We start from the raw sequence: 18,641 nt of genomic DNA on the forward strand, positions 1-18,641 counted from the left end.
CCTCCTCCAGTACCTCTATAGTGAATATTGCCGATTTCCTCCTCTTTCTGAGAGAGGAATCACACCTTTCTGTCTTAACAATAAAAGGATACAGAAGCATGCTGTCTTCAGTATTTAGGAATCGAGGGTTAGATATTGCAAGAAACAAAGATCTACACGATCTAATTAGATCCTTTGAAACTTCAAAGGCAGCTACTCCTAGAACACCTAGTTGGAATCTAGACGTGGTCCTGAAATTCCTTTCATCGGATAAATTCGAGCCTTTACATCTGGCTTCCTTCCGCGACGTCACTAGGAAATGCTTATTCCTGGTGTCTCTCGCTACAGCCAAGAGGACGAGCGAATTGCACGCTCTAGATTCCACAGTGGGAAAGGTTTAAAGAGATGCTGCCATCTGTTCTTTCCAGACAATGTTTCTGGCAAAGAACGAAAACCCGTCAAAACCGTGGCCCAGAAGTTTTGAGGTAAAAGGCCTATCTAACCTCGTAGGTAGAGAGATAGAGAGGTCTCTCTGTCCAGTGAGAGCTCTTAAATATTATTTAGAGAGGAAGAGACAGATGGGAGCTTGTCAACAAGGTCTTTGGTGTGCGGTGAAGAACCCCAAAAGCCTTGGCGTTCCAAAAGAATATGTCTCTAAAAAATATCATTGAGACTACATATTGGAGGTGCAATTCAGTGTTTGCATCGCATTATCTGAAGGATGTGAGAGTGACCTATGAGAAGTGCTTCTCGCTAGGTCCATTTGTATCAGCAGATACAGTGCTGGGTCTTGGAGCAAAGACTGATCCTTAAATATTGTGTTTTATCGTACATAAACCCTCTTGTCAGATATGTGCTTGGTTTTCTATTAGCAAGCTCACTGATGTCGCACGGGAGCATAGTGTCATTGCTGGTAGGGGATCAAGGGTGTGTATGGCTAGTCGGGGAGTACAAATTTTTTTTTTTTGTATATTTTGTAATGAAAGTGTAATTATGTTTCGAGTTTTTGGTTGTTTGTAAGGAGTTCGGGGATAACGCCTTGCAATCTTAGAACTAACATGGATGTTAGGATCAGGTGATCGGGATCGGTGTTGTGCTCCTTGAACAAGGTGTATTGTCATGTTAGTGGAATAGCACCCAATGACAAAGGCCTTTAGGTGGCTCTGCCGAGTAAGTGGATAAGACCCCATTGGCAGACCCACAAGAACTCTTAGCCATAGATCAATATCTCGCTGGAGGCCTTCTTGAGGCTAAGCAGACTCCAAGGCAGTAGCCGCGAAGTCTTCAGCCTAATAAGGTAGGAACCAAGGTTTATTAATACCTACAACATATGTTGTTTACCTGTCTATTTCAGTAGTTAGCTGTCTCTTACCCACCACCAATGGGTGCTAATCAGCTAAGTATATATCTGGCAGGGAAGTTGAATGTATAAAAATGATATTGTCATGTTACAATAAAGTTTTATACATACTTACCTGACAGATATATACGATTAATGGCCCACCCAGCCTCCCCGCAGGAGACAGGTGGAAGAGAAGAATTCTGATTAGAAAACAGGAATGGTTCCTAGTCCTGCCACCCAGGGCAGGGCGGTAGATCACCTGACCTACCGGTAGCGTGTGCCGCGAAATTTGAAATTCTGTCGGAGACGACGGAGTCTATAGCTAAGTATATAGTATCTGTCGGGTAAGTATGTATAAAACTTTATTGTAACATGACAATATCATTTTTTAGCTAAAAACAAGAACCCCTCGAATCCCTGGCCTAAGACCTTCGAGGTTAAAGGCTTATCGAGTGTCGTCGGTAGAGAAGCAGAAAGATCTCTTTGTCCTGTAAGAGCACTAAAATTCTACCTTCAGAGAAAAAACCAGATGGGGGGCTCTAGACAAGGTCTTTGGTGCGCGGTAAAAGACCCCACAAGACTGATGTCTAAGAATGCTCTAGCGTTCTTTGTGAGAAACGTCATTACAGACGCACATAAGATCTGTCCTGACGACGCTTTTCGACTCTTGAGAGTGGAAGCTCATGAAGTGAGAGCAGTAGCGACGTCTCTCTCGTTTCAAAAGAATATGTCACTAAAGAACATCTTGAAAGCGACATTTTGGAGATGCAACTCAGTATTTCCATCTCACTACTTGAGAGATGTTCGTGTGACCTACGAGAAATGTTTTTCTCTAGGTCCTTTCGTGTCCGCGGATACGATCCTGGGTATAGGAGCTAACACCGATCTTTAAATTTGTGCATACCTTCTATTAGATATGTTCTAGACTTTCTGCTGACAAAAGTGCTAGATGTCTCACTGGCGGCCGTTCACTATTGTTCAGTAAGGAACTCTTGTGATATCTTCTTAGATGAGTATTATTTATTTTTTTTTTAATTTATGTATGTGTGCGTAATGTGTTTTTGAGTTCTGGTTGTTGTGAAGAGTTTGGGGATAACTCTGAACAATCTTTAGTACTAACATGGTGGTTAGGATCAGGTGATCGGGATCGGTTGTGTGCTCCTTCATAAGGTGTATTGTGCTCCTTCATAAGGTGTATTGTCATATAAGTGGATTAGAACCCATTGACAAAGTCCTTTTAGGCTCTGCCTCGCTAAAGTTTCTTGAGGTGATGCAGACTTCTGGGCAGCAGCCACAAAGTCTACCACCTATCAGGTAGGAACCAAGGTTTATTTATACCTACAACATATGTTGTTTACCTGTGTATTCCAAATTAGCTGTCTCTTACCCTCCACCAAAGGGTGCCAATCAGCTAAGTATATATCTGGCAGGTAAGTTGATTGTATGAAAATGATATTGTTATGATATAAAGTTTCATACATACTTACCTGGCAGATATATACGATTAATGGCCCACCCAGCCTCCCCGCAGGAGACAGGTGGAAGAGAGAAAATATGATAGAAAACGGGAATGGTTCCTAGTCCTGCCACCCAGGGCAGGCCAGTAGATCACCTGACCTACCTGTAGCGAGTGGCGCGAAATTTGAATTTCTGTCGGGGACGACGGAGTCTTAGCTAAGTATATATCTGCCAGGTAAGTATGTATGAAACTTTATTGTATCATAACAATATCATTTCCAGGCCTAAAACACATGTTCTAGGGTTACAACGCCGATCCGACAAAAGAAATATGACTCCAAAAAGGCAAAATACTGTACATACTTGAGTAATATTCAACTGCATGTAATGTTCAACCCCATTTTTCTGGGCTCAGTTCGTGTCGCCCTGTGAAATAATCCTTAAGTTCATTATTTCTAAGGTAAATAACCTAATAAATACCAGAGAAAAAATAAATTCAAGAAGATGTCAGTATAACTGACTCGCTCACTCAATAAAAGAAGTGTCGGTATGGTAACAGGGGCGAGTGAGACCACTACCACATTACACCTCAGTCTTCTGGTTTTTCTTTCATTTTTTGTTGTGTGATTTCTATGTGATATTGTGCTTTCTATGTGTTTTTTGGCATGTACTGAAATGCAAGCCCATGAATCAGCTAAACCTACCTGGTAAGTACCCTTGTTCTCGTTACTTGCCTTCTTTGAAAAGAGTAAGTATCAGAGGAAACAGATGATGCCATCTTGGAAAGGCTTTTAGCCTCCCTTGGCATCAATCATATCAATCCCTTCTTGTTCCACCTCTTCTTTACCAACATCTCATCTCGCTGCTACTTCTTCTCATGAAGATTATTCTTCCTCTCATTCTTCTTTGATTTCGTCTTTGGAAGATTTGAGGGGCGCCGTTCCGGAGATCTTGTAATTTGATGTTGCTGCCCCTGTTTTTTGAGGGGTGGGTTGGGAAGTTTGACAGTTCTTTGCCATCCTCAAGGGCACAATGTAATGTAGATATGTATGTACATTGTCTATTAGCCCAGATATCTGGCTGTTCAGTAGACTTGTGCTCAACAGATCAGAGGCTTACGACTTTCCAATGTCGTACCTTTCGACAGGAAGTGAGCCCAGGTGAGCTGAATCTCCTGTCGGTTCTAAGGCTTTCTTATCCTCCCTCCAAGAGTAAATCTTCCCTTATTTTAAGACTGAAAAGTTTGTTCTAAATATAACAGATGACAAATTTTAAATCAATTTGTATTTTTTCATAAGTAATAAACCAGTGGTCTTATCGTATATGGCCCACCTCAAGCCACCTCTCATTTTTTTCTTGGACTGGAAGGAAACTGGCATGTTAGTGCACAGTGGGGGTAAGGCAAGTTGCGCTTCATCCTCATACTTTCCAATTGGCTGACTCCGGTTGCCACCAATTCCATTTGATATTTTTATCCGGACTCAAGCAGGTGGTAGATAATTTATCCTTATGTTAAGATCACAGGTTTGTTTGTTATGTAAAATGAAAATTGATTTAAAATTTGTCATGTTTCTGAAGATTTATGTTTTGTTAGATGTTTTATGTGAAACAGAGACTATTCAGTACCATAGATACAGGCTAATAGGATGGGTGAATTATGATCACATGGAATATAACTACAGTGGGTTTTTTTTATACCTAAATAGAGTTTTGTGTATGTTTCATTTTGTGGTTGGTCATGATGGAATGCAAGCCAATAATATGCATATAATTATCTGTACGTATTTAAGAGTAATTTGTGTGTTTCAGTCATTTACCTGATACAAGTTCAAAAAGGTAAACAAACGTGAAACTGTTCCATTGCAAGTCAGAAAGATTACATTTTATCAGATAGGATAAGACATGCAACTTATGTTGCCACTTAAACATTTAAAGTATAATTACTGTAGTCATACTCTATATACTGTGATATGCTGTATAATCATCAACTTACAGATGTAAGATTGAAAACTAATATGTATAAGTTTGAGTAGCTTCATTTGTGAATCAGAAATGACAGTGAACTTTAAGTTTGATAAACTAGTTTTTGGTATTGTAAAAATGTCAGAAGAAAAGAATTCAAGTGCAGATAGGTTTTTCCTCTGTCTTCAATGTTTATTAATATAATAATTATTTAATTAATTATTTCAGGTACAGGAACCTGGTACTGTATTGAAGATTTCAAGAAAATATCTTTACATGCAACAGTACTTTGAAGTCCAGTAAAGATAGTTGAGATCAGTGTGGGGTATGACTAAAATTGTGACACTGCAGAGATTTACATTGCCTCCACCAGCATTATGTGAACATGAAAAATCAGTATTTTTAAAGAATCTTTGTGAAGAAAAAGTGTTTCTGTCAGTGTTGTGCATTATGAGTCAGTGACAACATGGAAGGAATGTGCAGTGATTTGGCATTAATTACAGAAATGTTGATAATTTGATAACATTGAGATTTTTAGTGTGTGTGATTCAGAACTAATGCAGATTAACGTAGATTGCATATATAAACCTGGAAATTTTGCTTGCAAAATTGTATAAAATTTTGACTGTATTAATATGTGGGAGCAAGTGGATACCTTCCTAGGGCCATATTGTTTAGTGTCCAGAAAATGCAAAGGGGACCAATAAGCATTGAAAACAAAGACAGTTATTTTACTGAAAATACTTTGGGTAACAAGGCAGAACAAGAGAATCTTATTCCTGTGGGTATGTCCAAATCTCCTGAGTCAAATACTGGTAATGACTGTATTTCACAGGATCATAACATTTTGCAAGCAGACACTTCAAGTAATATTTTAAAGCAAAAGAATGGTGGTGAGTTGATTTCTAGTGACTCTAATCAGAATTTTAGTTGTCCCATTGTGGACTTTATTCATGATGCCTCTTTGCCGATAAAAATTGAGAACACCAAACCAGTTAAGACTGAGCTGAAAGATACATGCATAGATAAGGAGCCATATGTACAGAGCCTTCTGTTGAATAGTAAGAAAGGAAATTTTGAAGATACTAATTCATGCACAGATGCTGGTGACAGTAATGAAATTCAGGGAGAAATGGATGTTCAGGAAGATGAAAATTCAGCATCCTCATCCTGTCTAGATTCTTCTAATGCCACATCTGTCCCTGTTGCTTTGAAGTCGTCAAGTGAAGGTGATGATTATGGTACCACCATGGCACAAGATTCTGGTCAGTGTGTTCCGTTTACAAAAGATATGGGGAAAATGGTGATGAAAGTTGTGAGCAAATTTGTCAAAGCACAGAAAAGCAAGAAGAAAAAGATAAAGTCTCTCAGCAAAGAGGATTTTCATTTATATACATGGAAGCTGACAGATTATTGTGATATTGAAAAGTACAGAAATATCTATGAGGTCCATCTTTCTTGGTTAAAAAGTTTAAAGCAGCAGCAGATTACAGTCACAAATCTTCGAGAGTATGTTTTGCTTGTTAAGATAGAGTCTTGCGTTGCAGTAGCATTTAACAAGATAAAAAACTCTTTGGTGGAAGGGGTTTCATTTAATAATTTGTGTGAGGCAATTACTCCTCATTCTCATGGTTTTGATTTATCAGAGCTTGAGTATATTTTGTCACACAGTCCCCTATATTGCAAGATGAATGATGTTTGGAAGAAGTGCTATGCTGTAGATGGTAAGTAAATAGTGGAAATTTCTGCATACATTTTGTTTTTAACTTGTAGTAATTCTGAAATAGCCGTTATACACAAAACTGATCAAATTAGCTAATCACAAGCAAACTAGTACTTGTTGAGTTTTATCACAAACCCATCACTTTATAGTAACTGTAGTGTGAGCCAGCTCATTCTTCAGGCACTTTCCTACAGCAGAAGAGATCATTTGCATATCCAGGCTAACAGCAGTAAAATCATTCTAAGTGTAGGAATCAGTCCAAATACTGTTGTTTAGTTTTTCTCTTGGAATTTGCCATTTCACATAAGTAACTTACCAGGTAATTATATAGCTATAAGTTCCACTCACACAGCAGCTTGAATTCAAAATTTTATATATGCAACTCACCAAGTAGTTACATAGCTATAGTTTCTAAACTGTTGGCAGCTAGAATTTTGAATTGTTCCAGTGCGTAATACAAACCTTTCGGTCCTTTAACAATAGGAAGGTAACTAGCGGCAGCTGGAACGGTCGTAAGCTTCGAACAAGGGAGTTTGGTAGTTTAATGCTTGTTCGACAGTGCACGCGCAGCGCGACTGGGAGGTGAAGAACCACTTTTGCTTTCGGCCGCGTTGGTGGAGGATGTGTTCGTCATCGCTATCTGCCCGCATCATCGTCGTATGCTTTGGTTGTGTTAGTGTAGTGAAAGTGTATTGTAAGTACGTGACTTTCTTTATTACTTTTTATTACATTGATTATGGATTCTCTTGCAATGGAGCTATCCCCGCGCCCCCCTATCAGCCGCGGAGTTTGCCCTGGTGTGGAGGGCCGCAAGTGTGGGGTCTTTCGCTCTTTTCCCGAGATAGTTCCTCATGTCCTTTGTGCGAGGGCGTGAATGCCCTTGGACCGAGCCATGTAATTTTGTGTAATTGGTCGGAGGTGCAGTGGGTGCTGTACGAGGGTAGGAGGAAGCATAGACCTGCCAAGGAGTCGTCGGAAAGCTCTCCAGCGACTCCCTTGGTTTCGGACACTTCCTCTTCTTTCCTGCCCCCGGCTCAGCTCCCGCGTATGGCGCCTTCCCCTTTGGGGGGGGTTTCTCGGTCCTTCTCTTCGCCCGATCTGTCGAGCATAGAGGAGGGCGTGAGGTGCCCTGATGTGCATTTGTATTTGGGGTCTTCCGTTCTCTCAGGGTGGGGCTCGGCCCCTCCCCCCCCCCCCCCCCCTTGCGCGAGGGGGAACCCCTCCTAATCACCCGACTGTTGCTTCCTCAGGTGCTTCTGCTGCAGGTGACGGCCTCGGCCAGGTGCGGGTGTCGCCAGGGCTCCAGGGCATGCCGAGCGTCCAGGGGCTGCTCCAGCATCTGGCGGGTGCTGTGCCGGTCACCCATGGAGAGGTGACCACCACTACCACCATGTCTCGACTCCAGGGTACGCCGCCCCTCCTCACCTGGTCTTCACCCCGCACGTGATGTCAGTGACTCTGAGCGGCCATCGCCGCAAGGTGATGGCTGCTCGTACTCGCTTCTCCAACTGCTAGTTCCGCTGGGAAGGCGAGCGAGTATCCAATTCCTCCCCCATTCCCTCTCCCCCTATGGCTATGAGGGAAAGGGGAGGGATCCTGCAGAGCATTCTCTGTAGGATTCCACGTTGGGGACTGCGTTCCTTTTGGGGGACCTTCGGGTCCTACCGGACAAAAGTCCCCGTCGTTGAGGAAGGATCCTGCCCCATACTCGATTTCTACGGGAATCGGGAGGACCACCAACCGATGATCGTCTGACGAATTCGGTGGTGGTTTCACCAAGCGCTTAGAATTCTTCGGAATTTCTAGCACTCTCAGAGTGTTCTGGTTTTTTACGATCTGCAAACACTTGGGCGAAACCATGGTCCAGAGTGGGCTAGACGAGAATCCCAGATAATTGTTACTATAATAATCGGGAATCTCGCCGAATCCTCGAATTCCTGGAATTTCTACCGTTTGGAAGAAGCACTGCTGCTGAAGGAAGAGTATCTCACAGTAGGCGGCCAACCCTGGGATAGAGAAGAACGTATGGGAACATCCAGTTTGGCTTGAACTATCGTCTTCGGTATTCTGTTATCACCATTGAAGCTTTCCTTCGGGGAAGACTTCTCCTTCACTCTCTTCACTAGAGAATGAAGGGTGTCAGCTTCCAATCTTTATTCTCATTCCTCAAATGGAAAAGAATTTAGGATGGAGGTCTTTGTACAGGAACCTACAAATAGACTACGTATATTGCCCTCACGACATGATTCTGTTAATCAGTTGAATTGTCCGGGGTGTAGGCACATACCGTAATCAACTCTACAGATTGTGACTGAGATGAATAGTATCTTAATCGAACTGCAACTCGGGACTGCCTGCAACCTCCCAGGAGTTACCAGTTTCGATTTTGAGATACTTATGGTATTGCTACGACAACACCACCTCAGCTTTTGTATTCACCGAAATCCGTTTCGTTTAAATACAATTGCTCAAGTGTATTTTTTACGCTCGATGGTTCTAGCCAAACGCATTCCTTCTTGGAATGGATTACCTGGCAACTCAGGATGATGAGTGAGTGAGAGCTAACGGTGTATTGGGCTGCCTGCCGCAGCCCAGTACCAGCTGGTTCTCCGAGATGCACGATCGGTTTATGTCTCTCTCCTCCACAATGATTGACTACCGAACTGTATCTCTGCCCGACAATCACAGACTTAGGTCTCTGATTGAATGGGGTTCTCGCATACATGAATGACCATCTCTACTGCATCGCCTTGGACATTGCGAGAATTTTCAGACAGAGATATCTCAATAGACTCTATCATCTTTCTGTTTACCGCACGGTAACAGAAGTCTGTAGCCTAGTCTCCCGCTGCATCACACCTCTGCGATAATACAGGATGATTTCTTCAGACATCTGAGTTCCCCGCCCTGCCAGCTCTACTTCCAAGTACTATATTGTCCTCCCTGGATAACCTGAAGAAGAAGAGCGGTTCTTCAGGCAGTACATCCCTGTGTTTTCATTACTGAAAAGTGCCCCGCTTTCATTGCAACTACGACTCCTCACCGAACAGCAATGAAATAGCGGTTTAGCATTTTCAGTCCTTTGTAAGCACAGGTTCAGAATCTCGAGAATTACTTCTCTCGATTCGGCTGTGAAGACGCAGGCTGCATTCACCTTCCACCTTCGTCTTCAACGGCACATAGTGTTGTTTCTCCTTAGCTGAGATTCAACTACTATGAGAATTCTGTCTTGCCATCAGGGACCTCGGTCTCTAGAAGGCAATTGACTTTCGCCTGTTGGGCACAAGCCTTGAGAGAATCATCACCTCGCCGTCCGGCATCGGTGGCAAACAAATTCGCCTTTAAAGACGAAGGTCATGTGACTTGCTCGGATGCTTGGACATCTTGCCTCACACAATCGAATGCAGTCAGTCGGCAGCTGTCAAAGCGTCCAAGTCAGTTGCGAGCTACGCTGTGGACTTAGTTTGGTTGTTCCAGATCAATCATTACTTCGTCCTACTAGCTTGTCCCAGTACCCATACCATCGACACCCACCATGGAGTGTCGGTGTCCTATCCACTACGGATACAGAGAGACTTCGCCGTAAGGGGATACGAGACTGCGAGAGACTTCGCTGCAATGGGATACGAGAATGCGAGACACTTAGCTGCAGACGGATAGACCAGTATGGGTACTGGACATCACCGAAGATTATGTTGAGAAGAGGGATAGGTCATAGCGACTATTCCCTTCTTTTCCTCTGAGGGAACTGCATGGCTTTTCCTGTGAATTCAAGCATCCAGGGGATGGGGAGCTGTGACGCTCGATTTCGTCCCGAACTTCATAGCGAAGACTCAGAATCCTTCGGTCCCTGCCAATCGGTTCGAGTCCTTCACAATCCCCTCCCTAATGGACTTCACCGCCTTTGATGCGAAGGAGATGCTGCTTTGTCCTGTGAGGGCGCGACGGCGCTATCTGAAGAGAACTTGACACCTCAGATCTGAGTGTTGACGCCTCTTCGTTAGCACCGGGATGACCAAGAAAAAATATACAGGAATACACTTTCTTTCTGGCTGCGTGAGGTGATCAGGAGGGCGTACGAAGCTGATGGTAGCGACGACATCCGTACCCATCGTCCGAGAGCCCACGAAGTCAGAGATATTGGTCCTTCCCTCGCGTTCCGCAAGAACTTCTCCGTGGCGCAGGTACTGAAGGCAGGGGTCTGGTCCAACCAGACCACATGCACCTCCTTCTACCTTCAGGATATAGCCCACAGCTCCTTGGACACTTGTTCCTTAAGACCCGTGGTGGCTGCGCAACACGTTGTGTAGCTTACCCAGCACCCGAGCAGACAGAACAGCATCGCATCCTTGTGTGACTGCATGAAGGGATAGGTGAATGAGAATGAGACTGGCCTTCTCTTCCCCATCTTTTTCTCTCCCTCTACCTGTGGGCAGAGGGACGCGGTCGTCACTACGCTGGATCAGGAGGCGATGCAGGTAAGCTATTCGACCGAGCCCCATCCTACCCCTTTCAGTATGGATAGGAGCAATTATCCACCACTTCCCCCAACAAGGGGGGGGAAGTGGAAGCCAACAAGAGACAACCCATGACTTCATATTGCCTCTTGCAATAGGAACAAGTTCTTGCTTGCTAGTTTTAAGAGCTATGCTTGCCTCCCTCTTATTACTTGGGTCCAGAGGTCTGACCATTGATCCTGCGGTACATACCCCGATCAGTTGGGCAGAGGCTAGGATCCCTCCCTCTGCTCTTACGACCAGGGAGGGAATCCAAGGTTGGGCAAACACCAGTCTGTTCTTAAGACTCAGATTCCTCCCACCAAGAAGTGAGTCTTCCTATTGTTAAAGGACCGAAAGGTTTGTATTACGTATCGGAACAAATGGCAATTTGTCAAAAATTGCATTTTTATGCATTCAACTTACCTGTCAGATATATACTTAACTTTAGACTCCGTCGTCCAAAGCTAAGTATATATCTGCCAGGTAAGTATGCATAAAACTTTATTGTATCATGACAATAACATTTTTTCTAACTATACAAACCTGAGGTCCTTTACATATAGTCCCACCTCATGCCACCCCTCACTCTGCGTTTTTTCCTGGGCCTAAAGCAAAAGTGATTCTTCACCTCCCAGTCGCGCTGCGTGCGCACAGTTGGACAAGCAGTTAACTACCGAACTCCCTTGTTCGAAACTTACGACCGTTCCAGCTGCCGCTAGTTACCTTCCTATTGTTAAAGGACCTCAGGTTTGTTTAGTTAGAAAAAATGCAATTTTCGACAAATTGCCATATTTGCGGTAGCTCTACAAGTATTGGCCAGGCAATAACCCCCCGCCCACTACCAGGGGAGAGAGGAACCAACTCAGCAGAAAATCAGTTGTTTTTGCCAGCTGGTGCTGTCAACAACTAGTTTAGTAGCAGCGGGAATTTTGGAATTGCTTACTCTTATTGAATACCTGTGGATAATTGGTGAAGTACTTGATTGGTTTTGATGGCCATTTTGGCAATATTTAGCTATTGTTAGGCATTTTGTGGAAGATAATTAAATTTTGCTTGTTTGAGCTAGGGAGTATTCGGCATGTCCGATACCAGCTCTCAATGTATTAAGTATTGCAGCAGAGGTTGCAATACTAGACTGAGGAAGGCCTGTTATGATGCACATTCAGTTTGTGTAGAGTGTAGGGGTCAAACTTGCTCACCAACTTTGACTTGTGGGGAATGCGTTGAGTGAGATAGTAAAACTCGGAACACATTAACTAGCCGTTTGAGCAAGTTTGAAAGGTACAAAAAGAGGAAAGCTTTTTCTAGAGCAAATACTAAGAAACAGTTAGCTAGTCGGGATTGTCTCTCCTTGCACTTCTGTTCAACCTTTCCCCTGTCCTAATCAACTTAATCCTAACCCTGACTCTTGCACCCAAACCCATTGCTGTTGTCAACCTCGAAGCTCGAGTAGATCAGAAATTTTCTGTCATGTTGCAGGCAATGGAGACTTTAGGAGTGTTAAGTTGTTGATGGACAAAGTAGGTGTCAAGTGAGTGCCAGTGTTAGTGTTATGGAGATGGCTGTTCATCCCACTGATTCTTTTGGGCAAAGTTCCCTGTCAAACTCCCCAGCACATGGGAGGAGGCATACTGGTAGCCCAAGGGAGGTCAGTGGGGTCATCCTACAAGCAGTCGTCTCTTCAGGCAGTCCTGTTGATAAGTCCCAGGCCGTAACAGAGATCATTGGAAAGGCGTCTCTAATTAGATGTCTCAAACTCAGAGAAGTCTTCCCCCCGGGTGCCAATGGCGCTTTTGTACGAGTCTCGTCCGCTGAGAAGGAGGACTTATAATGTTTCGCCTTATGTCCCCCTTAAGAAGGCCAGTGTATTGCAAGAGGACCAATGTCCTTCTTGCAGTTTCTGGGACAGCCCAGAGCATTCGTCCTCGGGACGCCAGTCTGATGAGGTCGCACACAGAAAAAGTTCTGAGCGTCCGTTGGCATGGGATCTTTATCGTCCTATGCTCCCCTCTCCAGATCGTTCCCCTGTGCTTACATCTGGAATCTAGAAGCAGACTCCACCTGAGCATCTGTTGGTGTATGTGTACCCTTCTTGTATGGAAGAGGAGATAGTTCATCCTTCGTTGTCGGTAGGAGTTCAGGAACATCCATCGACACATAGGTCTGGGATTCCACATCAGCTCATGGGCGCCCACTGGTACAGGAGCACCTGTTTGACACAAGAGCGCCCATTAGCTTAGCACAAGCGTCTTCTATTCTTCAGGGGCACCCATTGGCGCATTCTCATCCCTGGTATTGGAGCCAGTAATTGTGTATGAGAGAGTTTTGGCTCCCAAGCACCCATTGATGCCCGAGTTTCCTTGAGCACTGGTGCAGTGTCTTGAGCTACGACAGTAATAGACCCATCCATTGTATTTTGGGCTTTATGAAGACTTTGGTTCACCCCCACTCAACCTCAAGTTGTTTTGTCCCCAGTTTCATCAGAGAAAGAGGAGGAAGAAGAGAAAGAGGATAAAGAGACTCCTCCTACAGCCTCCAAGTCACTTCTTTGCTATTTTTTTAGTGAATTTCTTGGACTTGTTCTTACAGGAGGCCCCAGCTTTGCCAGAATCCTCTTATATGAGGGACAATCAAACAGATTCGTCAAAGTTACCCAAACTCGTTCTTTCTTTTTCTGCTCGCAAGGCCTTAAAAGAGGTTAATCTTTGGCTTGTGGACAAGAAGGACCAGGGGAAGATTAATTTTAACGTACCTCCTTCTTGTCTTTCCACAAGGAGGCACTTGTGTTAAGAGACTGGGGAGGTGCTCTCTTTGGACGTATATGCCTCCAACCCTGGGGGATTTTTCCGGTCGCATTGACTCAGTGAGAAGGTCAGCTTTTAACTCTCCTGAGATAGTGTTCTCGGTGTCAGAGTTGGATCACCTCATTAAAAACATTTTATGAGTTTTTGAGGTAGTGAGCTTCCTTGATTGGGTAAGATCAAGGAATGTGTTTCTTTAGATGGGGAAATTTTTTCAGACATTTCAGGTGTTATTTCCTGCCTTGATAAAGGCATTAGAGGTAGTTTCTTGGAGTTGGCCTCTTTTTACTCTAGGCATTTTCAAAAAGAGAGAACTTTGGTGCTCGTTCACCACTAAAGGCGTTTCTTGAACACAGAGATCTGCATTGCTGTACTCTCCTCTAGATAAGAGACATATATTTCCCAAGGACACTGTGATCCAAGTTTCTTCTGAGTTACAGAAAAAATCAACTCAGGTTTGCTTTCTCAGTCTGCAAAACGCCCATATGATCCTACTGCCAGCTCATGCCCGACTCCAGCTATGCGCTCGCAGCCCTATTGTGGCAGGGGTGTGTCTAGATCCTTCCTGAGATCTAGGGGTGGAGTTTGCTTCACCCTGCATTCCATGAAGAAATCTTGGGCTAAGTCCTCCTCTAAGAAGTGAAGGGTCAGTCCTTCGTGCACTGGCAGGAGTGAGACTCCTCCAGTTTTGGAGAAACTGGTAAGTAAGAGGGACGGATAGTAGTAAAGTTTTAAGGGAGGGCTACGTTATCCCATTCAAGAGTTCCACCCTTGCCCAACTCTCCAATAACTTTGTTGGCCTACTCAGAAGGTTCAGACATATTCATTGCCCTAACAGAAGAAGTTTTGTCCCTCAAGAAGGCTATAGAGTTAGTAGCAGATCCACTAACTCCAGGATTCTACTGTCGACTTTTTGTAGTTCCCAAGGCTTTTGGGGGTTGGAGGGCAGTACTAGATATAAGCTCGCTGAATCTGTTTGTATGGAATACAAAATTCAAGATGGAAACAAATCAGATGGTTTTGTCATCCATCCGTCAGGGGGTTTGGATGATTTCCATCGATATGGAAGACGCATATTTCCATATCCCAATTCACCAGGAGTCAAAGAATTTTCTCCGATTCATTTTCAAGAACAGCACTATATCAGTTCAGAGCCCTGTGTTTCAGGTCTGCATACTCCCTCTGGGCAGGAAGCAGTTGGCTCTCACTGGGTTTCCCACTCCTTCGGAAGTGGGAACCGAGATGTTATCCTCAGAGATAGGGTCTCGGGAACCTCTGGAGCTTGAACCAAGGTTCGTTCTCCAGCCACTGGTTCCAAGGGTGCTGCTTGAGGGACAGGAACCGTGTCATAGTCTCGTTCGCAAGTTTCTCCGAATGTACAACCGCCTAAGGGAGGATGTACATCCACAGCCAAGGACAGGGAGTCTTCTCCCCACCATGGCAGTGGCACAGGTGGAGAGCAGGGTCTGAGCCATGGCTTGGACCTAGTTGTGAAGACAAAGCTTGGTTCTTGTCCAGGTGGCAGGGTCAGTATTGCTGTTCCCTCGGGTAGGACATTTGGAGAAGCTAGGAGGAGGTCCCCTGTACCGCCCTCTTCACACGAGGTTTCAACCTCAAAGAGGGCTAGGATGCACTGTGAGGATGATGCATGTTATCGCCTGATACTAGCTGCATCTCTGAGATGCTACTAGCCATGTCGCTGCTAGCAGTAGTGCTGCTGCAGCAAGGCAAAAACCTCTGTGTTCTCCTCAGGAAACAGTCTCGCCAAGGTGATCACGCTCTCCTAAATCCACGTCCTTGTCGTCAGCAGGTTGAGGCCAGAATGTGAGTCATTCCCTTTGACAGCTAGAAGGAATGGGAGGGACGAGGTGAATAGTAGGAATCCAATGGAGTGCTCTTCTCTGGATCCAGCATTGGGGACCTATGTTCCTGGAGGGGGCTTTAGGGCCTCAGTGGACATATGCCCATGTTGCTGAGTAAGAATCCAGGAGGTCTGGTGAGGTTCTCCCTCGGGAGAGTTGATCAAGAGGATAGGTCTCTTGAAGGGCTTGAGGGCCCTTTGCCGAGAGACTCGGACACCCCCTGAGATTCAGAGGACCTTTGCTGAGATCATAGCACTTACACATCAGCATAATGATCTCGGGGAAGCGACCACGGCCTCCTCTTCAGGTGGATGCTCCTCTCGTCTCAAAACGGGGCTGCCATATTTGTCCTTGGCCGAAGTTGTATTAGACCAGATGAATGGCCTTGTTTCCGGACAAGAATATTCGCTCAGGTCCAATTGTTCAGACAAGCTGCTTCCCCCACCTCTACCTCACCAGAGGCACTTCTATATGCCCTCGGAGAGACCTCTACCAACTGAGCAGGTGGACCTTGACCTGGTTTGCCTGGTTCCTGGTCTGTCACTGCAGCACCTAATGAGTGAGAGTGTATCTCTTTCTCAGCAGGAAGCAGCGACCCTGGAGGCTACCACTATGGCAGCTCTTCAGGTGGTCTCCTGGCTAGACCTGTGGTCATTCAGTGTTTAGGGTCGCTGCTTCTTCTGAGGCCATCATCCCGGGGAAAGACTCGGCTTTCAGAGACTGTTCAAACCCATAACTTGTATTTGCCGTATTGTCTCCGACGGTTCTTCGCCTTCTCGTAAGGGCTACACAACCTCCCCATTATGAGTAATCCCAGAAAACTGACTATGATCAGAAGTCAGTGGCTGGATTCCCTTCCTCGCTTTTATGACCAGGAAGGAAATCCCAGGTAGGCTGAACCCAAGTGAGGTCACTAGAGATCATTTAGATTCTAGCCACCAATCAGTGAGTCTTCTTATCAAAAAGGACTGAGGGTTTGTATATTGTTTATGAACAAATCACAGTTTTTGAAAGCAGTAAATTGTATTTTTTTTTATACAAACCTGAGGTCCTTTACACTATCTGCCCATCTCATGCCACCCCTCAATCTACTACCTGGGCTGAATGCAAATTGGAATGTTTACATCTGGTCAGAGGGACTACAAATGACCAGACTGGTAGTTAACTGTCAAACCGCCTTGTTTGAAGAATTCAGCGGCTGTGTCCAGGCTACGCCTAAGTTGTTCCAACCATCAAGGACCTCAGGTTTCTATAATTAGGAAAAATACATTTGTTCATGAAACTTACCTGTCAGATATATATATAGCTGTATTTCTGACGTCCGACAGAATTTCAAAATTCACGGCACACGTAGTGGGGCGGTCAGGTGGTAGTACCCATTCCCGCCGCTGGGCGGCGGATATCAGGAACCATTCCCATTTTCTATTCATATTTTTTCTGTCGCCGGTGCTGCAAACATCTGTTTACAGTACCTCCGTCTAGGATTTTTTCATTATCTCGCTTAATATTATCTGGATTGACTTTTGGTATCGACTTCTGGATTGTTGGATTGGCACGCGTTATAGTGGATTGGTTTTTGATTTTGGATTGGCTTTTCTGGATACATGATGTCTGGATCAAGTTCGGGAAGTTTCAGAGTGTGTGTGAGGAGTGAATGTAAGGTGAGGCTTCTTAAACCTTCAGTTGATCCTCACACAGTTTGTATGGATTGCAGGGGGCATGTTTGCGTGGCTGATGATCGGTGCAATGAATGTAAGGATTTGGATGATGATAAATGGAGGATGTATGAGACCTATCGACGTAAATTGGAGCGCGATAGAGTCAGGAGGTCTTCCTCCAAGGGCAGCTCTACTAAAGGTAAGGATAGTAACATTTCTCCTCCTCTAACACCAGTAGATGTTGCCCAACCTAATCCTGTTTTGTTGCCTTCGGGCCCCAGTGCTGTGTCTGGAGAAGGTAACACCCTTTCTCTGATTCTAGAGTCTATTCGTGCTCTCGAATCTAAGGTATTGGCCCTAGAAACCGGCCCTGTGAAAGTTTGTGTTAGTGCCCCTAGTGGTTGTGGAGGGGCGTCAGATCGGCCCCATAATGCCTCTAGGCCTAGACCTCTATCGGACTCCCAGGACTCAGGGAGTGGGTATGTCGAAAGCCGCAAGAGGGTTACGGGGGCTCCCCACCGATCTGGCGTCCCTTCGGCAGGCCTTGTTGCTAAATCCCAGGCTGCCAAGGAGCGCGCACGAGCGCGTGTCCTGAAAGATTGCTTTTCGTCCTCCGAAGCGTCCTCCCCGCGCAAGGGGTGGAGCGCTCGGAGAGACTCGCGTCCGTTGAAAAGGACCTTTCGCTTTGAGGACGCTTCACGTCCTATGTCTCCTCTTTCGTCAGAGGACGCTTTTGACGCCTTTCCTCCGCAGAAGAGAGGAAGGCTTTCTACCGATGAGGACGTTCGTTTCCACGCACAGGCGTGTTCACCTGAGAGTCAGATAGCTGTACCTGCTAGAAGGAAGGAGGCGTCCCCTCGCCCCTCGCCTTCTCGCAGTCTCAGTCCTGCCCTTCTTTTGCTCCTTCGTCACCTACGAAGGATATCCTTGTGTCCCTTCAGGACCAGATTACGTCGCTGATGGCTCAGAGGACTTGCCCAGCAGCAGTCGAGCCTAAGCGTAGGAAGGACGTTCGGCTGCCCGTCAAGAGGACGAAGCGGCCTCATTCTCTCTCGGCTCGCTCGTCTCTCTCTCCGCCTCCGGATCGTCAACGTTCTCGTTCTCCTAGCAGATCTTTTACTCTCTCAGGAGAGGACGCTCGTCAAGACGCTCGGCGTTCGAAGCAGGACACTTTGCGCTCTCGGCAGGTAGCGGTTGAGGACGCTCGGCAGGACGCTCGGCGTTCTAGACAGGACGCTTTGAGCTCTCTTCAAGACACTTTTAAGGACGCTCGGCAGGACGCTCGGCGAGCGAAGCAGGACGCTTCTAGTTATAAGACAGACGCCTTTGAGGACGCTCCGCAGGACGCTCCGCCGTG

At 45.4% G+C, this 18,641-nt stretch overlaps 1 protein-coding gene across 4 annotated transcripts in view; it reads left to right on the top strand.

Annotated features, from left to right (window-relative positions):
- LOC135216795 (uncharacterized) overlaps positions 1 to 18,641 on the top strand; it is a 219,590-nt gene that overhangs the window by 18,741 nt on the left and 182,208 nt on the right. For all 4 annotated transcript variants that reach the window (XM_064252280.1, XM_064252282.1, XM_064252283.1 and 1 more), the window contains exon 2: positions 4,970 to 6,465. In XM_064252280.1, the coding sequence (XP_064108350.1) occupies positions 5,430 to 6,465 (1,036 nt within the window). In that variant the 5' untranslated portion in view covers positions 4,970 to 5,429. The remainder of the gene's footprint in view (positions 1 to 4,969; positions 6,466 to 18,641) is intronic.

Source organism: Macrobrachium nipponense, chromosome 6 (assembly GCF_015104395.2).
Source record: "Macrobrachium nipponense isolate FS-2020 chromosome 6, ASM1510439v2, whole genome shotgun sequence".
Taxonomy (NCBI): domain Eukaryota; kingdom Metazoa; phylum Arthropoda; class Malacostraca; order Decapoda; family Palaemonidae; genus Macrobrachium; species Macrobrachium nipponense.